The 17,377-nt window shown below is 51.5% G+C and overlaps 1 protein-coding gene across 1 annotated transcript in view; it reads left to right on the plus strand.

Moving 5' to 3' along the window:
• Positions 1-8,946: 8,946 nt before the first annotated feature.
• ASAP3 (ArfGAP with SH3 domain, ankyrin repeat and PH domain 3) overlaps positions 8,947-17,377 on the plus strand; it is a 44,520-nt gene continuing 36,089 nt past the window's right edge. The window contains exons 1-2 of the mRNA XM_070510711.1: positions 8,947-9,045; positions 9,260-9,415. Coding sequence (XP_070366812.1) covers positions 9,287-9,415 — 129 coding nt within the window. The 5' untranslated portion in view covers positions 8,947-9,045; positions 9,260-9,286. The remainder of the gene's footprint in view (positions 9,046-9,259; positions 9,416-17,377) is intronic.

A 17,377-nucleotide genomic window follows, 5' to 3' on the forward strand; every position in this document is an offset into this window, starting at 1 on the left:
GCTAATCAGCTGGCCTTGAGATGGGGCGAGTATCCTGGGTTATCCAGGTGGACCCAGTATAATCGCAAGGGGTCTTCTAAGTAAAGAGGGAGGTGAGTCAGTGTCAGAGTCAGTGAGAGATTTCAAGATGCTGCACTGCTGGCTTTGAAGATGGAGGAAGGGGCCACGAGCCAGCCATGCAGGCGGCCTCCAGGAGCTGGGAAAGCAAGGGAAATTCTTCCCTAAAGCCCCAGAAGGAACACAGCCCCGCCAACATCTTGATTTTAGCCCATTAAGACCCACTTCAGTCTTCTGACCTCCAGAGCTATAAGACAGACCTCTAGAAAACTGTAACTTTTCCTTTCTTCAACCAAAGACAAATAATAACACGAGTCACCATTTTTCGAATACTTCCGGTGTCGTGTACTTTATACACGTGCTCCCTTTAATCCTCCCTATAACCCCATGAGACAGGCATTGTTATCTCCATTTTTCATATGGGGAAACTGAGGCTTGCCTGAGCTAATAAGGAGCGCAACCAGCATTGAAACCCAGGCCTGTCTCCCAAGCTCGTCCCCACTAGGCTCGAGAAAAGACTTCAGGACAGCCTCCGCTTGAGCTTGCCTGGATGGGTGTCAGACCAAGGTGCTAGGGGCCTTCCCCGGCTGGAGCAGGGGCAGAGGGTTGGAGGACCCTGGACATCCTCTCCCTCTAAGGAGGAAGTTGGTGAAGACAAACTTGAACTTCCCAGTGTTCCACCCTGACTTGGGTCTGCTCTCATCTAGGCCAAGGGAGATAGAAGCCCAGGCACTGGCCGCTGGTTCACAGAAGATGGCCTGCGTTTGTCACTTGCCTGATTCCATAACTTGCTTACCAGTAACCTTAAGCAAATTCCGTACTGCTCCCTGTCTTAGTTTTCCATTCTATGAAATGGGGATAATGATAGTACCCACCTTTGAGAGCACTCTATGAGTGATCATATATAACGGGCTTAGAAGAGAACCTACAGAAAGTAAGGCTGATGACTGATATTATTACTTCATGTCATAGGAGAGCTAGCCCACCCCAAGCCCCCTTCTCAGGAACAATGGTGATGATCAGCTATGCAGATGGGTTCACATACATACTCTTGGTTTGGTTTTTTTTGTTTTTTTGGAGGAAGATTAGCCCTGAGCTAACATCCACCGCCAATCCTCCTCTTTTTTGCTGAGGAAGATTGGACCTGAGCTAACATCAGTGCCCATCTTCCTCTATTTCATGTGTGGGATACCTGCCACAGCATGGCTTGATAAGCAGTCCTAGGTCCGCAGCCAGATCCTAACCAGCAAACTCTAGGCCACCAAAGCAGAGCACATGAGTTTAACAACTACACCACTAGGCTGGCCCTTACATACCCTTTTAACATGAACGTTTTCATGTGTTCACCAAATACCCCTTTAGGAGGTTTTAACCTTTTATGGGTTTGTGGACCCTTTGGGAATCTGATGACAACTGTCGACTTTGTGTATCTGATCAGTCCACTCTCTTCTCTGAAAATTGCCCCTGGGCACACAGGGGCAGGTCCCCGCAGCTATGCTTGGACTCTGTGGGTGTTGGCAGGCCCCCACAGCTCACAGGAAGCCTGGCCCACGCTAGTGGGCACTCACAGCTACTTTGCCCAGCCTTCCAGCTGTGCAGGCTGTGCACTGCCCAACTCTAGGGGGCGCCGTGATATCGACCTCAATTCATAGTCCTGGAGTTGAGTAACATGGAGCCTTGCAAGCTTCTGAGCGAGGCTGGGGCTATGCAACTCTCTCTCAAGGGAATTTAATAATTGAGGTTCTAAGATTAGTCTCTGCTGGTGGCTTGAACTGAGGACACACAAAGACCATTTGGCCCTGCAGAGTAGCTGCCCTTTGTTCTTGGGTACTTTCCAGGTCCTTGGGTAGGGAACATCTTACACAACTTGAGGCCACAGGCTCATGGAGCTCATGGTCCAGCAAAGGGTGGGATGGGTCTTTATACACACGTGCACGCACAATGATGAGGGAAAAACAAGGAAACAAAGTGACACGTACTGGGGAAGCCCCGGGGCCTATGGGAAGGGCATCGAGCCCTTCAGAGAGGGCTTCCTGAGGCAACGACACCAGAGTCAGGAGACGGCCAGACAAAGAGGCTGGGAGACTCATGCAGGCAGAAGGAACAGCAGAAAGGTGGTGGTCGGGTGGCCTCAGGAACTGGCGGAGGCTGAGAGACAGGATTCCTTCGTAGAGACAGGATTGAAGAGGCAGCTGGCGTTAGATAGGAGGGGCCTGTGGCCATGCAAAGGAGTGTGGACTTGATCCCAAAGGGGAGAAGGAGCCCCTCTTTGCATCCATTTTCTTTGGCTATCCTCATTTCCACTTCTTCCGGTCGCTGGTCTCATCTTGCCCCGTGACATGAAACATGAATTCTCCAGTCCCTGGAAGTGAGCCTAGAATTGATCTCCAATAGGTACATCATAGAGCAGTGGAAGAAGCAGGGGTTTTGACCACAGATAAATGTGGATTCTAATTCTGCCCCTGCCACTCACTGGTCATGTAACGTTGGGCATCAGTGAAAAGGGGAAAAACATCTACTTGGTCCAGCAAATATTTATTGTGTGCCTAATATGGACCAGATGTGGGGACAATAGTTAACACTTACCAAGCTACGACATACTATGTGCCAGGCATGATTGCCAAATCCTTTTCATCTATCACCTCATTTAATCATTCTACAACCTTATGGGGGAGGCACCATTATTCCCTCATTTTACAGATGAGGAAACGGAGACCCCCAGAGATTAAGTTGTTTACCCAAGGTAGCTAGCAAAGCCAGGATGCACACCCAGGTGGTCTGGCTCCAAAGTCTGGGCACACAACCTGGTTTCCGGCAAAGCCCTAATCAGGACAAAGAAGCCTCTGCTCTCACAGAACTTACATTCTAATGGAGGGAGCAAACGGTAAACAACAGACAAAGAAGAAAAGCAGCATGTTAAAAGGTATAAGTCCTAAACAGGAGAAAATAGAGTGAGGTGAGGGAGACTGAGTGCGGGGCAGACGCAGGTGCTTGCAGTTCTAAATGAGATGGTCAGGATAAGCATCATTAAGGTGGTGACAGTTGAGCTAAGACTTGAAAAAAATCGAAGGAGTTGGTCATGTGGCTATCTAGAGGAAGAGCAATCTAGGCAGGAGGAGCAGCCAGTGCAAAGGTCCTGAGGCAGGAATGTGCCTAGTGCATTCAAGGAACAAGGAAGTCAGCGTGATTGGAGCAGAGGTGAGGAGCAAGGGGAAGAGTGATAGTAGATGATGTCAGAAGGAGGCAGGTCATGTAGGGCCTTGTGGGCCATGCAAGGACTTGGCTATTAGTCTGAGTGCAATGAGGAGCCATTGGAGGGTCTTGAGGAGTGAAATTACGTGATCTGACATGATACTTTAAAGGATCACTTGCTGCTCTGTTAAGAGTAGACTGCAGAGGAGCAAGGGTGGAAGCAGAGAGACCAATCAGAAGGCTCCTGAAGTAATCCAGGCAAGAGATGGCGGTGGCTTGGATCAGGCTGGTAGTGAAGTGATGAGGAGTGGCGGATTCTGGATCTCTTTCAGGGGTAGAGCCAACAGACTTCCTGATGTGGGGAAAGAGATTCGGGGAGGAAAATCAGAAGTTCAGCTCTGGACTTGTTAATTCAAGATGCCCTATTAGACTCCCAAGTGGGAGTGTCAAGGAGCCGGTTGAACATGGGAGTGTGGAATTCAGGGAAGAGGTCCAGGCTAGAGTTATAAGTTCGGGAATCATCAGGATCTAAGTGGTATTTAAAGTCATGAGCCTGGATGAGATCGTCAAGGGAGTGAGCAGAGAGAGGAGAGTAAAGACCAAGGACTGGGGTCCTCAGTGTTAAGACAGTGTCAGGAAGAACAGAAAGAACCAACAAAGGAGGTCAAGAAGGAGCCGCCAAGGAGGGAGAAAGAAAATCAGGACAGTGTGGCGTCCTGGAGGCCCAGTGAAGAAAGTGTAGCATGGAGGAAGGCACAGGAAGCTGCTGGGAGGCCAAGCTTGGTGACCATTGGGTTCAACAATGTGGGGGGCACCTTGATGAGAGCTGTTTCAGTGGCTTGTGGGAGCAAAAGTCTACCTAGTGGTGTAGCAGTGAAGTTCACGTGCCCTGCTTCGGTGGCCCAGGATTTGCTGGTTTGGATCTCAGGCACGGACCTACACACTGCTCATCAAGCCATGCTGTGGCAGTGTCCCACATATAAAATAAATATTGGCACAGATGTTAGCTCAGGGCCAATCCTCCTCACCAAAAAAAGAAAGAAAGAAAGAAAGAAAACACCACACACACACAAAAAGTCTGATCAGAGGGAGTTAAAGAGAATATTGGAGTGCAGGCATTGGCTTCCTTCCTGAACTCCTCCTGCTGTCTCCAGTGGCCCCACAGAGCACGCCTCCAGGGCCTCTCTGAGTGCATTGCTCAACCTCCCCACTGCTCAACCCCAGCAACATCCTGGTTTCTCCCCTTGACAGATGGCAGCTTGCCTATGACCCAGAATCCAGCACAATAATCCAGTGATGCTGGTAGAGGATTGTCCAGGCAGCTGCTCCTGACTCTACACTACGGGTTGTATGCAGAAATGAAGAGAAGAGGTTCTCTTCTCTTCTCATCATCTTAAGAGGTTCTATTTAGAAAGTTATGACACTGAAAGAGAGTATTTACATTCGGTACATCAAACACTGGGATCCTTAGATTTTCTCCTCTGTCTATTTTGATCCAATATAAACCTAATCGTGAGCATGCCATGACATCACACCCCTAGAGATTACTTAGAGATTACCCCAAGCCTGGAAATCTAGGGAAAATTTCAACGGAATTGAATTATTCACATCACATTTAAACAAAAGCAAAAAGTTATTTTACTGAAAAGAAAAATATTGGAGGAGAGGAAGCAGATGCTGTGAACATAGTGGCAACTTTTCAGTGACTTCTGCTGCAAAAAGGAGCAGAGAAACGGGGCAGCAGCTGGAGGGAGAAGTTGGGTCAAGAAGAACCATTTTATTATGGGAGATGTCACAGCATGTGTCTACACTGATGGAAACGGGCTCATCTACACCGTCTTTCTTCCCTGTCTTTGCTCTTTCTATCCCCAGATCCCTGAAATCCTTCAGGGCTCAGCTCAGGTTCCCCTTCTTTCCTGAAGCCTCCTGAACTTCTCTGAGTCAGAAGCCGGAAGGACTCTCTTTTCCCCTCCCCATCCCTAACTCCCACAGCACCCTGTAAGGGTATTTACAATTTGAGTCTTATGATTATGAGTACAAGCTCCCTGAGAGCTGCTCCATATCCTGCCCATCTTGGAACCCACAGCCTCCCTACTCCTCATTTTCCACATGGGAATACACCTAGAATGACTTGATCAATGTTTGTTGAATGACCAAGTGAACTGCAGGCAGCCAGATTTGTACAGGTTGGTCCAGGGACCTAGAAACAGCTATTTTATAAGTAGTGTGTCTCGAACTCTTCCCTTGAAGTAGCCCTAGTAAGGTGAACGTTTACACAGGGTGGTCTGGGGAAATAGCTTGAATCACCTGGAAATTTCCTCGAAGGCACATGTTTTCTCTGAAAATTCCTAAAAATCTTATAACCTACTCTGATAAAACCCTGGGTTTTTCTTATTTCCATATAATACTGTAATTTTTATTTATCATTTGTTATTCAATTTTCTGCCAAAAGTCTTGAAATAAAACTTACACTCCAGCAAGGGGCACACCAGCAGTTTGTGTGTCTCTCAGTTTGAGGATCTGATATAGGATTTGACACTGAAGTAGTTGCTTTACAAAATAGTGAGGGATTTGTGAGCCTGAAGATATTATGACAGTATTCTGCCTCTGATGGGTGGAATGTTTTAATTATAGGAGAGAATATATGGAACATTCATATCTACTTAATTTACAAGGGGCAATATTTTCTAGTTGGGTGGCATAATTTGATGATTAATAATAAAACAAAAGAAAGGGCTTTGGAGGCATGCAGGCCTGGGTTGGAATCTCGGTTATATGTCTTGTTCATTCTGACTTTATATGAAGTAAACTCTCGAGGCTTTAGTCTCCCACCTATGATATGGAGATGGGAAGAATAATATCGCCTGCATCCTTGGGTACCTCCTGTTGTGGGTACTGAGTGAGCCATAGCCCTTGGCACTGTGACTGCACATAGTAAGTGCTCAATAAATAAATAAGGGGGCCAGAGACTCAGACCAGCAAACAGGTGATCACAATCCACAGTGAGAAGTGCTGTGGTAGAGGGTACCCAGTCCTGTAGGAACCCCTGGGACATCAAGGAAGGCTTCCTGGAGGAAGTGACAACTAATTTGGCCAGTTGAAGGGGGGTGGAGGAGTCTTACAGGCAAAGAGAAGAATAGTGAGAGGGCTGAGATCACGGAGGGGAGGCAATGGTGAGAGATAATTATGGCTGACGATGGCAGGAGCAATGAGACCATGTAGAACCAGGCAGCCAGGAAAAAAAGTTTGTCTTTCACCCAGAGAGCAATGGAGGCCATGGAAGAGTTCTAAGCAGGGGAGCAACAGATCAGAAATGCAAGACTGGGGACAGGGAGACGGGGGAGGAGGTGAGAGTGGAGGCGGTGGCCTGGAGATGGGGAAGATGGGCACATCTGTGAGCCATTTAGGAAGCAGTGATAAGGCTTGATTGAGTGGAGGTTGGTGGAAGGAGATGGTAGAATGATCCCCACAGGGTGCATGGTGGTGCCTTCCACCAAGACAGGGACAGAGAAGGAGCTGGGGCCAGGGACGGGGTACAAGATAGCGAGTTCAGTTTTGGACAAGTAGAGTCTGAGGTGTCTGTCTGTGAGATAACCTCATGAAGGCTGTGAAGCTGGAGAAGGGTCCAGGCTGGAGACAGAGCCTTGGAAGATGTGGTTGGTTGAATAACGGCCCTCAAAGATATCTAGGCCCTGGTCCCTGGAACCCATAAATGTTATTTTATATGGCAAAAGGAATTTTGCAGAAGTGATTAAGTTAAGGATGGGGAGATTAGCCTGGATTATCTGGGTGTGCCCTAAATGTAATCACAAATGTGGGTGGCCAAGGAGGGAGGGAGGCCAAGGGAGATTTGACCACAGAAAAGAAGACAATAGAACACAGAAACAAAATGCTCTTGAAGATGGAGGAAGTCGGGTGCCAAAGAATGTAAGGAAGCAGTACCTCCAGAACTGTAAGAGAATACACGTGTCGTATTAAAACACCAAATTTAAAGTAACTTGTCAGAGCAGCAATAGAAAACTAACACAGAAGACATCAACATTAATGGCATAAAAGAAGCTGGCGGGTTGGATGAAGGTGTCCAGGAAGCCTGAGTAGAGTGAGGAGAGCAGGTCCAGCAGAGAGAGCTCCCAATGCCTCCAGCACTTAAAATACCAGGGTTGTGTTTCACAGCATATTTGTCTTGCCTTCTCCACCAGATTATACACATTTTTTTCAACTTTCAATTCTGACACACAAGTAGTATATGCTTGGTACAGAAAAGTGAGTATATACGGATTAGCCAAAAGAAAAAAATTTTACTCATAATGTCCTCAGTTGGTAGTATTTTAATATACATCTTTTCAGGTTTGTTTTTCTTTCTATGCAAACTACATAATCCTCTCAATCACCCTATGGGGTAAAATACCATCGGGCCATTTTAAGAGGACGACATTCAGGCTTAGAGAAGCAAGCCATTTACCCAGCTGCACACAGCAGCACCGACATTGGAACTTCGGTGTGTCTGACCCAAAGCCAGTGTTCTTCACCGCTGTGCTCCCCTGATTGCTTCACCTGAAGGAGTCTTTTCCAGAGAATCTCAGGCTCCAGAACTAAACTTAAGTGAGTTTCTATCCTGAACCCCATCCCTCATCCACCCAAGGATACAGGTGGTTCCCAAGACGCAGAGGTTAGGGGGTGGGGAGGAGTGGCAGTCTTTAGCCTGGTGGGGATGGTGAGCGGGGTTGAAAGACCCCAGACTGGGCCCAGGAAGAACGAAGACATGGGTGAGAGGGCAGGGTAAGGTGGAGCGGGTTACTGAGAGCCTATCAGGTACACGCACGTGTGAGGTTCTTTCCTCGCAACATCACAACCAAGTGGGCAACACACTTCCACTTCCCATTTTACACATAAGGAAACTCAGGTTCCAAGAAGGTATGTAATTTTCCCAAAATCACACAGCTACCCAAAAGCGCGGAGCCACAAAGTCCTCGGAGACGGACACGCGGCTGAGGGCGGACCCAAAGGGCGGTGGGCGGCCCTGGCCGCGCGCAAAGCCGAGGCTGAGAGCCGGGTGTGCGGAGCCAGGGAGAGTGGGGCGATGAGGGCGGAGCGGGGCACGGAGACTGGCAGGGCTGCGGGCGGGGTGGGGGTCAGGCTGAAGGGGAGAGGTCATGCGGCTGGGAACGAATCGGTAGGAGAGGAAGAGGCAAGGCGCACTGAGGTGGGGCGCAGGGGTGTGGCACCCGGGCCGTGGGAGACGAGGGCCGGGATGAAAGGGGGTGGAGCCGTGGGGGGGCCGAGAGCGGGGCGGGGCGAGGAAGCTTCGAGGGAGGCCGGAGATCGGGAGGTGGGCCAGGGGCGGGGCTCTCAGGGGCTGGGAGCCGGGGGCGGGGCCGAGGAGCCCAGAGAAGCGGGCCGGGGGCGGAGCTCTGAGGGGCTGGGAGCCGGGGGCGGGGCCGAGGAGCCCAGAGAAGCGGGCCGGGGGCGGAGCTCTGAGGGGCTGGGAGCCGAGGGCGGGGCCGAGGAGCCCAGAGAAGGGGGCGGGGCGGAGCTCTCAGGGGCTGGGAGCCGGGGGCGGGGCCGAGGAGCCCAGAGAAGGGGGCGGGGCGGAGCTCTGAGGGGCTGGGAGCCGCGGGGCGGGGCCGAGGTGGGGCCCTGAGAAGGGGCCGGGGCGGAGCTCTGAGGGTCTGGGAGCCGGGGGGCGGGGCCGAGGAGCCCAGAGAAGGGGGCGGGGCGGAGCTCTCTTGGGCTGGGAGCCGCGGGGCGGGGCCGTGGGGCCCAGAGAAGGGGCTGAGGCTGGCGGTCCAGGCTAAGGTGCGGAGAGTGGCTGGAAGGCCGAGGCGGGGTGGGGACGCTCGGGGCTCCCGGCCGCGAGGGCACAGGGCTGTGGCGGGCGCAGGCAGGGGCGGGGCGGCGGGGCGGCGGGGCGGCGGGGCGGGGCGTGCGGAGGCCCGGACGGCGAGCGCGGCCGGCGGTGAGGTCGGCCCAGCGCGGTGCAGCGAGCGCCCCCCGCGCCCCTCTCCTGCAGCCCAGGCGACCCGGCCCCGCGCCCGCAATGCCCGAGCAGCTCAGCGTTGCCGAGTTCCTGGCCGTCACCGCGGAGGACCTCAGCTCCCCGGCCGGGGCCGCTGCCTTCGCCGCCAAGATGCCCCGGTGCCGGGGGGCGGCGCTGGCGCGGGAGGAGGTGAGGGGGCTGGGGCGGGAGGGTTCGGGGTCCCGGCAGGGCCTCTCCTGGACCTTAACAGGCGTAACCGGAGCTGCGATGGCCCTCACCGCTACCTAGAAACCTGCCCCCTCCCGAGATCTGGGAGAACCGAGTGCATCGCGAACATCAGCATTCTCGCCGTCGAGGCAGGGGGAGGGCCGGAGGGACCGTTTGGGGGGACCTCGAGGTCACCTCGATGACAGGCTTCACAGGTCCGGGGACACACCCCCAGTCCTCTTGGTGACCTGCCCCGTCTCATGTGTTTGCTCAGCGCCTCGCTGCATCTGTCTGGATTTTCGTCTTCAGAGCCCCACAAGCTTACCCCCCAAGTCACTCCCCTTCTGGGAAGCAGGCCTTCCCGCCTCGGTCCTGAACTTACTTCTCCCTGGCTGCAGGGAGGCCCCCTCCCCCTGGCTGCTGGTTCTGAGATTTGGCCGGCGTTTGTGGAATGAATGCGACCGAGAAGGCGCCAGGAGCCGGGGTTCACCTTGGCCAGGCTGTTGGCGAGTTTACCGTCTCCTCTCCCCTCCCCTCCCCTCTTTGTCTTTCCCAGCAACGCGTCCCAGGCCTTTTCTTTCGCCCTTGCAGGCCGCCCCACCCCATTCCCCTGCTTGCTGGAGTTTGTTCCTCTTCCCCGGACCTGCCGCACGTTCCCGGGCCTCCTCTGCAGGGAATCTTCTGGGGCAGACACTGTGCGGCTTTGGGGCAAGAGAGAATCTGTGTTTTTGTAGTTCCCTTTTGGAGGATGCCCTGAATTGGGGTGGCATTTTGGACCTCAGCAGCGGCTCTCGCCTTCCATTCTTCGCTGTAAGAGTATTGACCACCTACTGGGTGGCAGATATAATACCCTGGGCCACTGTCGTGCGAGATCTCTCCTTCTCCTCTCCTCTGGCAGGCTGAACTCCCATCCCAGAGTGTGTGTGTGTATCGCTTTGTAGGAGTGATAGAGGACTGTGGAAAGAGCGTGGACAGTGCAGCAGGCCTCCCTGTATTCAGATGCTGGCTCTGCAGTTTGCCAGCTGTGTGAGCTTGGGCATGTGACCTGATCTGTTGGAGCCCCGCTTTTGGCATCTGTAAAATGGGGATGCTAATGTTTACCTCACAGGGCTGTGGTATTACATGAGGCAACGTGTGTAAAGCATGCATCTTGGTAAATAGAATGACTACCAGGTTCATTGACGGACCTCTTTAGACAGAGATGAGGTCTCTCTGGTTCTCATTTCACTCACAGAGCCTAGCCTGGTGCTTTGCACCTCGTAGAAGTGCATGCTTTGATTAAAATAAGCTGCCGATGACCTTTGGCTTTCTTCCTTGGGCAGCACTAGTAGCTTGGAGGCCACCACCCATGCAGGTGGAGGCTCCCAGGGAAGCTGCCGCAGACTCATCCTGAGGAACGAGAGCTTCCTGAGGTTTGTCTTCGTGGCCTCAAGTTTCGTGACCTGGAAGAGTTCAGTGCCATCAGCATCTTTAGGGCTTCCACTGTTCACCCTTCTCTGTGTGTTCATTAAAATGTGAAATCAGAGCAGGAGCAGAAGGGGCTGTGCTCTGAACCCTTCTCCAGGGACAGAAATGCCCATCTGTGCCCATGCATCTGGCCTTGCCCGGCTTGCTGTGTGTAAGCGCTTGTGTGTGCCGGCAGGGCTGGGGGTGCCCTTGGAAGGGGTCTGGAGGCCGTGGCCGGCTCTGGTCAGGGCTCAGCTTTGCCCCAGTTGAGGCCAGACAAAACTGGGCCTCCTTTGCCTTTGGGACTTTGGTTTGGTGCATGCAGGAGTTCAGTTTTGCAGCAGGAATGCTGTAGGACCCAAACACAGCTTTTCTCCTCAGCATTGAATTCACTGCCCCAGAAGTTAGAATCTGACCTTTGGATTGGACTTTCCTGAGTTTCCTGTTTGGTTTTGCATTCATGTTTATATTTACATGTAGTTTCATGCTGACACCCCCCACCCCCACAGTTCTGGGCATGACTAACCCCCCCCCCCCGGGCCTGAAGCTCCGTTTGGCTGAATCAAAATGCAACTGTTCTTAAGGCACGTCTTCCAGTCCCAGCTGGTTTCCTGGGAGTAGCTAGGGACTCTGTCCTGGGACTTGCAGCCCTTTTTTGCAGTCCTGCTAGGAAGGACCCGGGGCAAGTCACGGGAAACTTGAGTGTCAGTGCTGAGGGACCCTTTAAGAGAGAGCTCACCTAGGAACTCCCTCCTTTAAGATGGGGAAACTCTTGTCCAGAGAGTGCAGGGGGCTTGTCCACGCTCCCATAGCTGGGAAGAGGAAGAATTGGCATTTCCACCCACAGGTTCTAACCCCTGGTCCTATTCCCTTTCTTTCTACAGTCCAGCTGCCTGTCTCCCTGTGTAACTTCTCTGAACCTCAGTTATTTCACCCATAAAATGGGTCTAATAATCCCTCCTTGCTTTCCTCTCTGGGTCGTTAAGTTCTTTCTTTTTGATTGTGAAACACTGTACAAATATAAGGGGGTATTAAGACAGATAATCATTCTCTCAGCCTTCCTCCTCTCCTGGGCCCCTTTGCATCCATCATCTCATTGATATTCACAATAACACAGGTGAAAATGGGTCCAGGGAGGTTAAGGCAGTTGCTTTGTGTCACAGAGTGGGTCAGTCTAACTCTAACCTGTGATCTGTCCAGTTCTCCATGCCATCTCTGTCCTAGGCACCAAGCACAGAAAGATGCTGCTCTGGTTTGCAGGCTGGTTGGGGAGAGGTAGCCTATCTTAGGGAGATGAGTAGGAACCCCAGGAGTCTGTCTCGAGTACCCAGAGAAAGGTAGAGAAAGGTGAGATCAGTGCCATAAGGGGCCAGTGGAGCAGGGGAGGGAGGGCGCAGTGAAGACGAATGCAGTCAGGGAGAGCTTCCTGGAGGCAGTGACACTTCCAGATGGGTCTTGAAGGGGGAAAGAACTCCGTTAAGTGGAGAGGACAAGTGAGTGAATTTGGAGACGGGTAGGAAGAGAACATATTCAGGAACCAAGTAAGCCGTCTTGACCAGTGCTGAGAATTCCTGCTGTATCGTGTGTCTCAAACTACTAGTGAACTTCTGTCTCCTGATGAATCTTGGATGAAGCAGTCCTCCACAAGGAGGGGATATTCAAAGGCTTGTGTATTATATATATTTTTTTGAAATTTAATGAAGTTTTACTTACACGTAGGACATCATAATTTTTAATTAACATTTTAAAAATGTAACAGAAAAGACTAAAGCCACCTGTGACCGTGTTTCACAAACCCTGTGTTCTCCCCAGAGGTAACTGCTGTGGCAATGTGTGTGCTTCCCACTGTGGGTCCTCAGAGAAAGTCTACTATCAGCAAGGGGGAGTGGTTAGGAGAATGCTTACCTCAATTCGTATCATGTCTTATAATGCATGCTTTGAAGTTTTATGGGAATCAAATTTATCTTTTCCTTTGTGACTTTTCCTTCTTTGAATCTTGTTTTAGAAGAAGAATTTTGTTCTTTTTTTCGTTTTTTTTTTTTTTTCTGGTGATTTGAGGGACTTGCAAGTCCCTGAGCTAACATCTGTGCCGATCTTTCCTCTATTTGGTATGTGGGTCGCTGCCACAGCATGGCTTGATGAGCGGTGTATGTCTGAACCTGTGAACCCTGGGCAGCTGAGCCAGAGCACGCCAAACTTAACCACTACGCCACCGGGCCGGCCCCAAGAATTTCATTCTTAATCCTTAATATTCTTGTCAATTTTACATTCTGCTTCGTCCTATGTCTATAATTGTTTTACAAAAAATAATAAAATTTTTGTTTTACAAAAAATGATAAAAATTATGTCATCTTAGGGCTTATTTGTTTGCAAGAAAGATAAACCCTCTCAAGCTTGTTTATGTTGAAGGGAAATTTGCTTTAAGGAATTAGAGGTGCCTGAGGGGACCGAAGAGCAGTAACTAGTAGACCTCACCAGGGCCTTACTGGAGGCTGGGAAGTCGTCAGGGACAAAAGCAGCTGCTTCGTCCTTCTCACCACCTTTTGCCTTCCTCTTTGCACATCTGAAAAGTTTGCTCCCTTGTCATCACACAGGCCCCAAAGGGCATCACAGAGTCTTCTGGGGAAGACAGGCAGCTTCAGCCCCCACATTCACGTGACCCCACTGGTCCAGCCTCTGAAGGTGACCAAGCCAGTCTTGTGTCCCACTTCCAAGTTCCTGGCAGAGAGGCTGCTGGCCCAGCCCAGCTTCTGGATTGGTTCCAGAAGCTGGGTCTCCACCCCTGGTTTCATCAGCAGAGGTCGTGGAGCGATAGACGCAGGCAGGGTAAACATGGCCACAGAGACCTACACTGTGGGAGGGGGTACTTCTCGAGAAGAGGGGCAGGGCCTGGAAAGTGACCCCCCCCCGACATGTCCACACCAATTTCTCTTCATTTGGCACAATCTCGGCTCCAGGGAGAGGCACTGTGCCTCCCTGATTATCCAGGCGCGGATGAATCCCAGTTTGGAAAGCTCAGGTGCAGGGGAATTAAAAAGATGGATTGGAGAGCTAAGGGGGTGCAACAGGACTTGGAGGGCCTTTGGGCTTTTGAGGTTTTTGCTGAGCAAGGGGGACCAGTGGACCCAATCCTGTCACCTAAGGAACGGATGAGGCTGGCCCCTCCACTGTTCCCTTCTCAGTGAGGGGTACCTCCCTCTCTTCTGTTACATAAGCCAGAGATCTCGCACCTCCGCGTGCACGCTGCATCACCAAGGGTCATGAGCTTTACCTTCCCAGCGTCTCTGCAGTCTACCCACTTTCCTTCGTCTCCAGTCCAAGCCACCATCACCTCTGCCCGGGAGCACCGCAGTGGCCTCCTGACGTGCCTCTCCACTTTCAGTCCAGCTCATTTCTCCCTAACAGCACGGTATCTCTCTCCTTTGCAGTGCACACCATAGAAAAATTTTACATTTATTTGTATAATTATTTTATTAAAATCTGATTTCTCAATAGCTTTTGACTTCCATGAGAACAGAATCTATCTCATCTTGTATGCCTAGTATTTACCATAGCACAATAGTAGGCGCTCAGAAATATTGGTTGAATAACAAATAAATAAAAGAAAACTAGAAAGAAGCATTAATAGAAAATAATGGTGTGAGGGTTCTCCAGATGGAGGGAACAGCTTGGGCAAAGGCCCTGTGGCAGTAAAGAACCTAAAGTATTTGTGACACTGAAGGGAGGCCAGGGGATAGACAGCGATGGACAAATGGAAGAGTGATGCCTTCCACTGAGGAAGTTTGGGGAGGTAGGCAGGGGCTAGATCATATTCAAGCTTCGAGGCCCCAGCAGCAAGTTTGGATTTTACTTAGTTTGCAGTCAAGCAATGTGATTCAGTTTATATTTTAGAAAGATCATATCAACTGCTGGGTGGAGACTCCTTTGGAGGGGAGTGGGAGGGGACCCAAGGAGGCTGTTGTAGTTGTTCATGGAAGAGATGATGGTGGTGTGGACAGGGCCGTGACTGGGGGAGGAGAGAAGTGGGCAGATTCTAGAAGTATTTTATAAGTAGTAACATCAAGATTTGTTGATGGAGTGCATGTGAGGAGTGGTTCCCAAGTTCTAATGGAAGAGTGCCATTGACCCTTCCTAAGAAGGGGAAATCTGGGAGAGGAACAGGTTTGGGGAAAGTCAAGAATTCTGTTTGTGGGGTCGGCCTGGGGGTGCAGCAGTTAAGTGGGCACATTCCGCTTTGGCGGCCTGGGGTTCGCTGGTTTGGATCCCGGGTGCGGACATGACAGTGCTTGGCAAGCCATGCTGTGGTGGGCATCCCACATATAAAGTAGAGGAAGATGGGCACAGAGGTTAGCTCAGGGCCAGTCTTCCTCAGCAAAAAGAGGAGGATTAGCAGCAGATGTTAGCTCAGGGTTAATCTTCCTCAAAAAAAAAGAATTCTGTTTGTATATCTTATGGGTCTTTGAGACATCCAAGTGGAGATGTCAAGAAGGCAGTTGGATATGTGAGTCTGGAAATCAAAGGAGCTGGAGATACACATTGGAGAGCCGTCAGCATCGAGATAGTGGGTTTCAAAGTTGCCTCTGTGTGAGAATCACCTGGCATCATTCCCAGAGAGTCTGATTCAGTAGCTGTGTCTTCTTTAGGCTTCTTATTGCAAGTAACAGAAACCAACCTGAGCTGATTTAAACAGAAAAGGAGTTCATTGAAAGGGAATATGCAGTAGTTCACAGAATGTCTGGGAAGCTGGAGACCTGGAGCGAGGCAGCAGGCAGGATCTCAGCCAGAATCATTCTGCTGAGCCAGTTTGGCGAGGACACTGCTGCCCTGCACTAAATGCCACTGTCCCCTGGAGACTGGGCCCCTTCACTGCTGTTGCCACCAGCATAAGGACGGATCTTCCACTCTCTCTGCTCCTGGTTCCAAGTCTGCAATGAGTGCCTCTGATTGGTCGAACCTAGCTTGTACAACTGTACCCTAGCTGCAAGGGAGGCTGAAAAGTAAGAACTTGGTTTTCTTAGCTTTTATAGGAAGCAAGCTCTGCCAAGCCTTGTGCAGCAAGTAATTTCCCAGACGAAGGAAGTTCAGATGCCAGACTGGCGAAAGATGACAGACGTCCTTGACAGCAGGTTTGCTAGCGTGCAGAAGGTGTCTGGGAATCTTCATTCGAACCAGCAGCCCAGGAGATGCTCGTGCAGGTGGCCCATGAACCACATGTGTATTCACTGCATTAGCTGCTGTTTAAAGCTGTGGGAACGGAAAAGGTCACCCAGGGAGAGGAGTGGAGAGGGCCGGGGCCCAAGCTTTGGGGAGCTTCAGGATTGAGAGAGTAGGATGGAAGAGTAGTTAATAAAGGAGACTGAGAAGGAGCCACCCATGAGGAAGGAGGGAAATCAAGAGAGTACAGCGCCTCAGAAGCCAGGAGAGGGATGTTTTGAGGAGGGAGCAGTGCTCAGCTCGTCAGACGCTGCCTAGCTGTCCAGAGGTAAAGTGAGAAATGAGTGAGACGTGACCCTGGCGTTGGCAGCCTGGAGGTCATTGATGACCTTAAGAATAGGTTTAGTGCTGTTTTCCCCTTCACACCGGCCTGGACTGGTAGAGGAGGGGTCAGATGAGAAGTTCTCCTGAGATGGGGAGCAGAGACCAGGGATGGTGGCTAGGGACCTGGGCCCAGAGGGTTTTCCAGCTTAGAACCCGCCCGGCCTGGGCCCGGCCCCTTCCCAGAGCAGGCTGACTCTGCACAGGGCCAAGGGCCTTCCTGCGCTCGTCAGTCTCCAGCCCAGTCTCTCGGAGTCTCCTCCCCTCTCCAAATTTCAGTCTTTCCTGCTCACTTCCTTGCCTGGCTTCTGCTGTTTCTAGCCACCGAGGTGACACAGGCAGGTTTGGGGAGAGAAACTGGAACTTTAGGTCAGAGCAGAAGGAAAATGCTTTCCCCGAAGGCAGTTTGGAGGTGTAGTCCTCAGACAGACGTTATTGCTGGAAGGTCCCTTTGGTGGACCTGGTTGCAGCCAGAGCACAGGAGACGGTGAGGCCCGTGAGGGACAGTGAGTTCCCCAGACTCTGGGGCCGGGCCCTGGGCTCCCTTTGTCCTGGGAACGTTGTGATTGGGCGTCACCGTGGAGGGTGCGGGAGGCCAAGCGGGAACAGCTGCTAAAGGTTCTCTAGCTCAGCTGGGTTTTGACCTTGACTGAGCTTTCAAGAACTTCACATGCTGCGGGCTCCACCCAGACTCACTGAATCAGAATCTCCCAGGGGCGAGGCCTGGGCAAGCGTGCTTCAGAAGCTCCCCGGGGTGACTCTGATGTGCAGTGAAGGTGAGAACTATGATGGTGAGCTCTTACACGCCCACTTAGGTTAGTAATCCCTTCAACTCCATTTATTGAACACCTGCTGTGTACAAAGGCAGGATGGCAGGTTCTGAGGGCATGAAGATGACAAGGCAAGGCCTCCATCTGGAAAGGAGGACTCATGCCCATGAAAAGATGATTGACAACCCACAGC

This window comes from Equus asinus, chromosome 5 (assembly GCF_041296235.1).
Source record: "Equus asinus isolate D_3611 breed Donkey chromosome 5, EquAss-T2T_v2, whole genome shotgun sequence".
In the NCBI taxonomy this organism is placed as follows: Eukaryota; Metazoa; Chordata; class Mammalia; order Perissodactyla; family Equidae; genus Equus; species Equus asinus.